The 11,217-nt window shown below is 36.9% G+C and overlaps 2 protein-coding genes and 1 long non-coding RNA gene across 3 annotated transcripts; 2 read left to right on the forward strand and 1 right to left on the reverse strand.

Annotated features, from left to right (window-relative positions):
- The first annotated feature begins 733 nt into the window (after nt 1–733).
- On the forward strand, nt 734–1,927 carry LOC131537468 (uncharacterized). Its single transcript, XR_009270286.1, has 3 exons — nt 734–998; nt 1,664–1,731; nt 1,838–1,927. It is a non-coding gene; the product is annotated as an uncharacterized LOC131537468 (long non-coding RNA).
- Nucleotides 1,928–5,977: 4,050 nt separating this feature from the next.
- On the forward strand, nt 5,978–8,385 carry LOC131537466 (uncharacterized). Its single transcript, XM_058770922.1, has 4 exons — nt 5,978–6,060; nt 6,305–6,499; nt 6,734–6,813; nt 7,124–8,385. Exons 1-4 carry the CDS (start codon nt 6,028–6,030, stop codon nt 8,349–8,351), a joined length of 1,536 nt encoding a protein of 511 aa, XP_058626905.1. The 5' UTR covers nt 5,978–6,027; the 3' UTR covers nt 8,352–8,385.
- On the reverse strand, nt 8,385–10,505 carry LOC131537467 (uncharacterized). Its single transcript, XM_058770923.1, has 3 exons — nt 9,687–10,505; nt 9,330–9,459; nt 8,385–9,151 (listed from the first exon to the last, which is right to left on the reverse strand). Exons 1-3 carry the CDS (start codon nt 10,265–10,267, stop codon nt 8,396–8,398), a joined length of 1,467 nt encoding a protein of 488 aa, XP_058626906.1. The 5' UTR covers nt 10,268–10,505; the 3' UTR covers nt 8,385–8,395.
- Nucleotides 10,506–11,217: the final 712 nt, after the last annotated feature.

The raw sequence follows: 11,217 nt of genomic DNA on the forward strand, positions 1-11,217 counted from the left end.
GTGTATGTAATTCTATCTGTCCCAGAGGAGAAGAGACCCTCTAGAATTTGTTATGGTAAGGGGGAGAAAGTCCCCTCCTCATTTCTTCCAGATGTGCTTTGCCACGTACACACTTTGACACAAAGGCCTTCAGAATATATTGGAAGATTCAACAGATACCTTATAGGCAAAATTCACCTTGATTATGTCTGAGTAGTTCTGATTAATATAAATAAAAATCCTCTACATTACACAGACCAAAACAAACACAGACATTCCGGGCCGGAACGCACATTTTCAAAGGAGAATAACTGACTAGCATTGTTTTTCAGATAAACAAGCATGTTTCTTACATATCTGCAAACATATGGTATTTTTATGCTTTAGTAGAGTCAAAAACTTACATACAAGTCAAAGCTGAAGGCTATTTTTATGAGCATTTCTGAGAGGTTTTATACAAATGAGCCCTGATGTTCAGTGCAAGCAGTCCACAGAATTTTCACCAATTTTAAATTCATCATATATATCATTTTGAATATACATTTTGTAATGATTTGTAAATCTTTAATAAACAGAAATGTCAGTTTCTCATGAAGTTATTCCTGCACACATTTATCACAATTTCAAGAGCCAGTAATGAGAATGAGGTGCACTTTAGCAGAACATCGTTGAAGAGCAGGACTGCACGATTAACCAGAGTCTGACTAAACCAAAGCTGGAGCTGAAGCTGACTGATGTGGTGCTTCACAAATATCACTGTCTGCAATAAAACGCCTTTGTTTATTTATTTCATGTAATGGTTTTGTATCACAAATGTAGTGGTTGTACATTTTAAAGTTGTGGTTGTATGTGCATTAAGCATTCATTATGTTAATGCATCTTTGTTTATTTGCTCATTATCTGACAGAATCACTCTCCATTCTGAATTCTGGAGTGAATTCAGACTATAAAAGAACGACCATCAGCTCACAGACACCATCATCTACTGATGAACATCTTCAAGCCACGGTCTGATCCAGGTAAGATCATGTGTATATTGTTTAATGTAGCTTTGGGGAGTTTCTTTCAGGTCCTTGTCTGAGCCACTTCTCATTTAGGGGTTGTGTTCAATAATGAGGCGATCAGCTCATAAACGTCATCATCTGTCTTGTAATTGTCATTATGATTGCAGATCATGTTATCTCATGTACAAGTTCATATGGTGTTAACTATATTTGCATTTCAGCCTCTGGTATCACTGATTGTTTTTAGTTAATCAAACTAGTTTCCTTTAATTAAAAGTGTGCACAGTTTCAGTTTTATTATCAGCACTGAATGGAATAACGACACCTAAGTTCACAAAGCAGCAAGAGAATTAGGAAAGTCAGAGCATTTGTGCTTTCTCTTAGTGTTTGCAGGTTTCTTATTTGACTGAGGAAGTGAAAAACACTGTGAAAAATAAACTAGAAAACATTTTTAGTGTACTCGGGTAGTTGAGCCAAAACATTTTTTTCACTCAAACTACCCTTTTTTCAGCTTTAATTACAGTTTAACAGTCATTTATATGGCATTGATTGAGTGAACCTTTGAGTGTGTTTAATTACAACACATGCTCTCTTCGTTTCTGTGGATTCCTGCAAGAAAAGTTTATTTGATTTGTCATTGATGCTACTGTGTTCTGTTCACGGCTCTCGTCTTATTTCAGCATACAACTGTTGCTCAATAAACACCTTTCACTGCAGCTTCCCCAGTCGTCTCGCTCCTTACCTGACAGTAAGATCTCACTATTCAAGTTAGAAATGTTAGAGTTAAACTTGCCTACTAAATGGACTAAAAGTTTATTCACATTTGTTTGTATCTGAACGATGTTCTCCATCAGACCAACTACATGGCCGTGGAAAATGTGACGCTGAAAGTTCTCCTTTGACTTCCTGTGGAAGAAGAAACGCAAACCAACTGAACTGGCCAAGTTATAAATGTAAGTTGTTCAGTATTTATTGCTTTATTGAACTATTTTATTAAAGCACTAGCAGCTGTGACACTGAATATTCAGAACAACATTCTTACAATATTGTTTAAATAAAAGATTTTATAGACAGAGGGATTTTTAAAGTTTATTTCAAGTTAAACTTTACCCTTTTTTTAATGTATAATGTACTTTAAGCCTTTTACAGAGATATTTCACAGAAAAATGTCAATTGTGTCATCATTCACTCACCCTCAAGTTGTTCCAAACCTGCAAGACTTTTGTTCACATTCAGAAATGAAGATATATTTAATGAAATCTGAGAGATTTCTGTCCGTCCGCTGACAGTCAACACAGAGTTCATAAAGAAAATCAGATGAATTGAGCGGTTCAGTCATTGAGGCTTTTATTCACAGATGAACACGAATCAATGCATACATCAGTCATGGCAAATTGCTTGCAAGAATCAATGATCATGATCAACTGATAGTTGTGTGATATTTGTGTGTTTCGCAGCACGTTTGAGATCTGTAAGAACCAACTAGGTCCTGTTTATGTTTGCTGATGAGTGTAAATATGTGAATAAAAGCCTAAATTAAATCTGTTCATCAGATAAAGTGATCAAGTCTCTTCAGAAAATATGACTGAACCACTCAATGTCAGTTGAGGAACAGAAATATCTCAGAATTCATAAAAAATATCTTCATTTGTGTTCAGAAGATGAATGATTATTTCAGGTTTGGGACGACACGAGAGTGAGGAAATGATGACACAATGTTCATTTTTAGGGGGAACTATCCCTTTAACATCACACGTCACCCATTGAATGGCAACATTTAGACAGAAGAAACATGTCAGGCCATCTGTTTTTACAATTAAGAATTTTTACATTGAGACATTGAAGCATTTCTTACATAAAGCTAATGGCTGGTTTGTTATTTAGTGTTTCCTCTCAGGAATTTGTGAAACAATGGCACAACATAACATCAGCATCAATGACTCAACTGGATCAGGTTATTTTATATTTAAGGAGTGGATGGAATTTATAAGCAAAGGAGATTATGCACACTTTGTATTTGTCAGTGTCCTTTCAGTCGTTGAGATCCCAGTCATGATCTTAACTCTGATTGCCTTGTGTTTCATCATCAAATCTCGGCCTGCTGCTTCAGTTTTTGTTAGTCATTTGATACTTTCAGATCTCATACAGGTCATTTATATGTTAATAAAAACAGCAATCTTCCCGTCATATGAACTGTATACTGCATATTTCTATTCTTTGATTGTGGGTCTGTATTTTATGGCATGTGTTGCTTTTGAACGATATCTTCTGGTTTCTCATCCTATCTGGTACAGATCTCACCAGTCACTCAAACTCTCCTGTTTTATTTCTGTGATCGTCTGGTTTGTGCCTCTGATCTTTGCAGAAATAGACCCCCCTGATATTTATTTTTATACTCTACCCCTGTGTATAGCGTGTTTAATTCCCTACCCCATCATCATTCTCTGTTTTGCTGGCACTTGTCGAGGTCTTTCTCGCTCAATATCACTGACTGCCCTTCAGCGCAAATTAATTTTGGGCAGTTTGTTCCTGGTGCTGTTGACTTACACATTTCTCATTCTGCCTTTTCTGATTATGGAATTAATTACAGATTTTGTTGACTCTTACAGTGAATTTATTTGGAAATTTTCCAGATGTGCACAATTGCTCCTGTTTGTGAATCCACTTGCTGACTGTTTGCTGTATCTGTTCATAAGGCCTGATGTTGGTGATTTAATGAAGTCTGTTCGCTGCTGTTGTAAATGTAACCCAATTTAAAGAGGAAAAAAAAAACCTATGAGTAATAGGGTCAAAACATTTATTTTAGTCTATTGTTTTGTTTATTCGTTTGAATGTGCATTGTCCATTCATTTCTACATCGGGGATGATGTTTAATAGCTTTCTATACTTTTACAGTTCTTCGTACATATGTGTCATTATGTAATGTAGCATAAAAGTTTGTTAGAAATGCACATGTGAAAAACGTGGTGTGTACAATCAAACATGTCTTATGTTTAGTGATTGGATGCTTAATAGCTTAAACCCGCCTCCCAAATAGGTGAATGTAACGCTATTGGGTAATGAAGAGGTGGGGTCAAGGTGCGTTCACACCAGACACAAATGAAGCTAGTGATGGGAAGTTCGGATCATTTTACTGACTCGGACCTTTGAGTCTCGTTCAGCAAAATGAACAAATCTTTTTTTCCAAGTCATTTCGTTCATTTTAGCAAAATATAATTAAAATGTTACGTGCTACTTCCCTAACACATCTACTACTTACGCAAACGTTGATCACACTACAAACTATAATGCTATAAGAAACAGAAAAGATTAATTCATTGTTTACCTGGGTCTTCTATTATTAGCTCACCTCACCTCTATGTGACAAGTCTTCGGGTTTGAGTCGTTCGTTCTTTTGTCACTTGCCGGATCAGTAAAATACTATAAAGTAAAACTGTATTTTTTGTATGTTGGATCATATTTAAGAATTATCATAAAATTATCAAAATATGTGTAATAAGCATTTTCCTAGAAATAAAAATGGTCTGTTCATTTCTGTCACTATGTTTTTGTTACTGTTTCTTGAGGAACTGTGTTATTTTATAAATAAATAAAACCCTGTTATAAATAAAATATTGATTGATTTGTCCTTTCACTGTCTATCAATAAACATATAATATAACTATATAATAAAAAAATCCAAGCCTAAAATTACAAAGCACTTATAGTTTGTTCATTTTTACTCCAGTTTTGACTTTGCTGGTATAATTGTTTTTCCTAAGCAGACTTGACATATTGGTCTAATGTTTGTATAAGAAGATTGGTCAAAAAGGACACAATGACATAAAGTGAAAGCAAATAACATTTTGAATATGAATGATTAATGTTAGTTTAAAATATTAAGGTTATGATCTGGCTCTGTGGCTTTAGTATATTTTAATTTTCTTGTATTTTTTATTTAAATTGTTTTAATTCATTTTGGAATAGTTATCCTCTTTGCTAAAGCTTTTTCTGGCACAAAAATAAACAAAACAACAACAACAACAAAAAACAATTCAAGAGTGTGTACACAGTGTTAATGTCTAAAGTGTCATATGTTACAAAAGTATAGTAAGTAACACTATAGTCTAATCTAAAGGGTTAACTCAAAAGACATAAATACAGCAAGGTATTGTATTTTATGAAGATTAGACTCCAAAAAAATAAATAAAATTAAATTAAAGCATAACCAACTCTTTATGATCTTTATTACTACATTCAGTATTATGGAAAAGAACCATCGTGACAGAAATTAAAAAGCAATAATTTGAGACCAGAAATGCATCACATAACTGTACGAGTAAATAATAATAATATTGACTATGCACCCGTTTGTTAGGAAGGTTGTAAATTAACTAATTTCTCTGCCCAAAGCTGTCACGTCACGTGACAAAAGAACGAACGACTCAAACCCGAAGACTCGGGAGGTGAACTAATCAATTCTCTTTCCGGCTCTGACTGCATTGGTTTAGTTTATGGGACTGTCACGTGATGAACGAACGACTCAAACCCGAAGACTCGAAACAGGTGAACTAATGGACTCGATGCACGACTACTTCCGTGTTTCGTGTCAGTTGCTCCGCAACTTCCGGTGCTGCAGCGGAAGCAGTTTTTCCCTACCGTTTCAATGAGCGCTCTCAGCATGGCATTTTACACTCGCTGCTTGAAAGAACCTCCACGGATTACAGTGAACGATGTCAATCGAATTGTAAGATTAGCATCGGTCACTCCTTCAAGTAAAAAGGAGAAGGGCTTCAAATTTGATGTTTCGAGCTATATCAACAACTTTGAAAGTACGTATTCTCAAGCTAACAAGCTAACGTTAGCTAGCTTCGTTTGTCACAGTGCATACACTTATAGGATGTGTTTTGTTTACTTAACCTTTTTAAGATCTTCTGTTTTTATAATTTCGCTAATGATATGTTAATACGATCTGTATGAGCCTTTAAAGCTGTCATTTTTTTCAGTCTCTGAAAAGGATCAGGTGACAGGAGAGATCAGCGTGAGGGCGACTTGTTTCAGATCTATGAGGAAGACAGAGAAGCCACATAGTTTGAGAGTAGGGAGACACAACTAGAGAAATAAAGGATGGATGTATTGTTCATATTTTAAAATGTTTAAATTTCCTAAACTTTAAAAAAAAAATTAATTTCTATTAATTTATACAGTAAGTTTAGAAATGCAGACATAAGTCTATTCAGTAAATAAATTTAGCACTTTAAAAGAAACATACTGATTTAGATAGATATTTGTTTCATTTGGGGCCATCCATTTACTATGTCATTGTTTAATTATCTTTACAGATTACATTAAAGGACTCCAAACCTGTCATACTGTCCCAGTGTAGCTGTTCCTGTGTTGCTGGCACAGCACTGTGCAACCATATTGTTGCACTATTGTACCAGACTGCACATTACTCTCAGCTTGGCATCAGTGCAGTTCCTCCAGTTCGCAGCTGTACTGAAACTGAGCAGAGCTGGCACAAACCACGAACAATGGTAAGTTTAAGTGAATTTTCAAAACTTTTTAGAAGTATATTAAATGATTGCTTTCCTAACATCATTCCTGGAGGCACACAGACCTTGTTTTAAATTCAACTCATTGCTCTTTAAAAAGACCTAAAACTTGTGTGTCAGATTAGTGAGATGTCCAAGACATGCACTGTTGGTGGGCCTCCAGGAACAAGTCTGGCAAACACTGGTTCATACTAAAGTGACTATTGGTATTCCTAGGGAGTCCGGCCAGGTCCTGTCAGTGGGATGGTGGTTATATCTGCACGACCTAAAGAAAGGAAACTCGCTGATGGCTTAAGGTGCACACTGCAATCAGTTACTTACTTAATGTAGAAGTATAATATGGGATTGTTTAGGATTGTTTACTATATGGACAAAGAGAGAGTTCACAAAGTCATGGCATTTACTCGCTCTCATGTCATTCCAAACCCATATTACTTTTAACACAAAAACATATGTTAGGCAGCATGGCTGTTTCAGTCACTATTCACTTTCATTGCATCTTTTTTCTCCATACAATTAAAGAATGGTAACTGAGTCTATAAAAATGTGTAACTTATTTTTCATACTATTTTTATTATTATTATTTTTTACTAATTTTCATTTCAGGAGTACCTTGTATAAAGGTGTTTCCAGTGACTTGCCTGACCTCTCAGTCCTGCAAGTGGCAGAGGTGTATAAGGACTTTACCAGCACTACAGCCCCTTTAGTCACCACAATGGGGATGTCCAGTGATGATTGGATGGTGGATTCTGCTTTCGGTAAAGTTCAGGCTGGGAGTGTTCTGTCATACCAACAGCCAGCAGCAACAACACGCAACGTTACTCCCCATCAAGATGCCCCACCACGACCACCTCTGCCTCTGGATGGTTACAACCTTGACCCATCTGTGTGCTTATTTGTACATAACAAACATGAACTACTGCACATGAAGTCACTGGCAGTAACTCTGGAAACGGCACACAAGATTCAGGATGCCACCAAAGACCAGAGTGCTTCAATGGATTGGCACTCCGTTAGAAAGCCACGAGTAACATCGTCCCGATTTAGAGAGGTTTGCCATGTAAGGGGGCAGAGCTCTGCTGAACACTCGGCTGAAAGAATCCACAAGGGAACTCGCCAGACAGCAGACATGAAGAGAGGCCTTGAACTGGAATCTGCAGCGGTGGAGGAACACTGTCTGTTGCGTGGAGTGAACTTCTACCCTTGTGGATTCTTAATTCACCCAGATGCACCTTGGCTTGGCTCCTCTCCTGATGGTATAGTTTACGACCCCACAGAGCACCAGGTTTTTGGCCTTTTGGAGATAAAGTGCCCAAATCTAAAAAGTTATGTTGACTGCCCTTACCTGAAGCTGCAGAATAGCACACCTGAGCTAAAACAGCAGCATGCTTATTACTGGCAAGTGCAAGGTCAGATGCTGATCTCGGGATTGGACTGGTGTGATTTTGTGGTGTACGCACAGGATGACATGATGATCCAGCGCATCTACTGTAGAATGTTTAAAACTATTAGAGAGAGGGCTGACCATTTCTTTTTTTATTTCTACCTGCCAAGATCCTTAAAAATGTTAAAAAAAAAATTAAAAAAAAAGTTGATTTACATTGTAAAAAAGTTATTTATTTACACATTTTCAGAAACACTGCATCAAAGTTATTTATATTTGCATGTTTACAGAAATGCTGTATCAAAGTTATTTATATTTACGTTTACAGAAACACTATCAGCTATTTATATTTACATGTTTACAGAAATGCTGTATCAAAGTTATTTATTTACAGACACATTATTAAAATTGTTTACAATTAATCAACATATTTATATTCTCTACAAATAAATTCAAATTGTTCTGTCCCCTACAGCAAGTGTCTTGTCTAGTCTTTAATCCTTTGCCCATGCTTTTACCAAGGGGCCATTCTGGTAGTTCACAAGGAGGCAAGCAACAGTGTATAGCTGGTTGATGCTCCCTGTGATGGAAAGAGGGATGACTGTATCAAACAGCTTGTGTTGTTTCACCCTGCGGATGAGACGCTCAACATGGACCCTCAGTCGAGCAATGGATTGAGTTTCCTTTACCTCATCAGCCGACATCTGTTCTCTTTTTGACAGGTAAGCAGGTCTGTAGACTTTGCATGGCACACAGTCGTCCACGAGAAAACCTTTGTCGGCCATAATAGCCATGTCAGGTTTCAGCAGAGACACAATCCCAGACTGCTTGAGAAGCTCCTTGTCACTGATGGATCCTGCATACAGGGATGACATAAAGGTGACTGCGCCATGTGGTGCCATGCCAATTAACCCCTTGAAGGTGCAGTGGGATTTATAAGAGGAGAACACTTCACTTTGAAGCAGGAGAGAGGTTGGAGTTTGGCACCGCAGCTCTGTGCAGTTGATCACCACTTGTGTGTCTGGATAGTCCTGGAACTCCTTTGGCATGTGAGCCTTGACCACCTCCTTAGACATCCAGATGCGCACTGATCCAAGAACGGTATAAAGAAAATGTGCCCAGGTTGTTATAATTCGACTCACGGTGGACTGATGAATATCAAATCTGTGAGCCAGATCCCTTTGTGTCAGACCAACTGAGAGATGAACCATGAAGAGAAAAAACTCATCTATGGGCTGCAGGCATTGACCCTGTTAAATTTTTTTTAAACTTTTTATATGTGTGTTTATACATAGAGAAAGCAGCATTTAAATTTTGTTTTCTCTTCCCCCCCCCCCCCATAAATTCATAACACAATGTATATTGTATGTACTGTATAATACACAAAATTAGAAAGCAATGATAAATGAAAAAAATATATATAATTACAGATGCATTGCCTGATGCTCCACCTTCACTCCTAGTTGTAGCTGCCCTTGCTCTGGTCACACGAACCATGTTGTGGGATGCAGGTTCAATGAGTCTCCAGAACGCCATTAAGTGATTGTACGTCACAAACCTACATAAGATGTGGGACATGTTTGAGATAATACACATCACAAAATGACCAACAGTTTTATCTTACTTTTAGACTGTATTGTAGCTTACTTGTACAGTATACAGGTTTACTGACATGTAAATAAAATATCTACATAGACATACTGTATTATGCAAAGACCAGAAAATTATAATACAGCATCCTAATAATGATATAATATAATATTATTTATAAGTTTGAAATCTTACCTAGTGTAGAACCGTATGTCATCGTCTGATGCAGCAAATCTGCCCAAGCAAAATCTGTGACGGACAGACAGTTCTTCCACCTGTTTCCTCAGTTGTTCCACTTCCTTTCGGAGATCTTCAGTCTGATCTAAAGAAAGATCGACAGCCGCAGGAACGGGAAATGAACAATAATCATGCTCCTCATGCTGGAGGTCCACAGGCACAGGATCTTCGTTCAGTGGAGGGGAAACTTCTCTCCTCTGCCATGCCCCGGTGCGCCTTGGTGCAGAAGTGGAGTAGTTGTTCCACTCAAACAAAGTGGGCACTGCACCTTTCTTCAGTAGCCGGCGTCCTGTGGGAGCCGATGGCTCGATCAAATCATCACTCTTGAAGTGACGACTGCAGACTCTTGTGTTAGGAGTGATATTAAAATCCTCACGTCGGATATAGTGAATCCATTTTTTACTTGTTTCCTTGTCCAAAGGGAAAGTATGGAAACTAACCACCGAATTAAACCTTGAGGATGTGTCACATAACGGGACACAGCAATACATAGACGTTGCACCTTCACACCGAAGGCACTTGAAGCTTCTTGAACTCATGAATAAAATGTTATATTTTAATATAATATACTAAAATGTTGTTACTGCAGTTAATAAAATATATAATATAAAATAATTATTTGTAATCGCTATAGATAATCGAAAATTTGACAGAAAGACCGCGCTATTACCACAGCTTGCTATCAGAGAACGGAAGCTCGCCTACAACTGAGATTTTAGCGGAAACACGTAGGCAGTGGGCCATGCATAGAGTCCATTCCAGTACAGAACCTATAGGATGTTGCGCATGCGTGACTGAACGAATCACTCCCTGAGACGACTCGTTCTTCCCGAGTCACATTAAAGATTCGTTCAAAATGGTAATTTTAGATGACCTTTTGGATGTATTTAATTATAAAACACTTTATAATCTATAATAACATTTATTAACAACGTATTTAAAGGTGCTGTATTTTTTTTTGTAAAAGACATTTTTAATTAAAAATTTTAACTAAAACCACAATTTTATTATTTTAGCTCTTAACATGTCAGATGGTAATCAGCAAGAAATACTTTTGTTCTTAATTGTCTTCCCTATATTTTTCTAAAAATATTAATGTGACAAGGTGTGATGGGGTTGAAGACTGTAACACATTTGAAGGGATACATTGCCTTAAATTTAAATTTTTGATTTTGTTTCTCTCTCATATTGTCCCCTTGTTTCTGGGTCTACATATCTGCATGACCAACATTGTCTTTCTGCTGCATGATGCTTGTCCACGTTTAAGTGGACATATTATGTCAAAAATTCTATTTAAAAAAAAAAATGAGTTGTCATGATTTTGGAGTAAATATATTTACTGAAACCATGACTATTTTATATTTTTTCATTAAAATGATTAATAAATGAAGCAAATAACTCAACCCTGTCACAAGTTTACATCCCTGTAACAATGAGAAATACATATATTTGTGATGGGGTTGAGTGTGACGGGGTTGTGGTTGTGGAA

The sequence above is a fragment of the Onychostoma macrolepis genome, chromosome 03 (genome assembly GCF_012432095.1).
Source record: "Onychostoma macrolepis isolate SWU-2019 chromosome 03, ASM1243209v1, whole genome shotgun sequence".
NCBI lineage: Eukaryota > Metazoa > Chordata > Actinopteri > Cypriniformes > Cyprinidae > Onychostoma > Onychostoma macrolepis.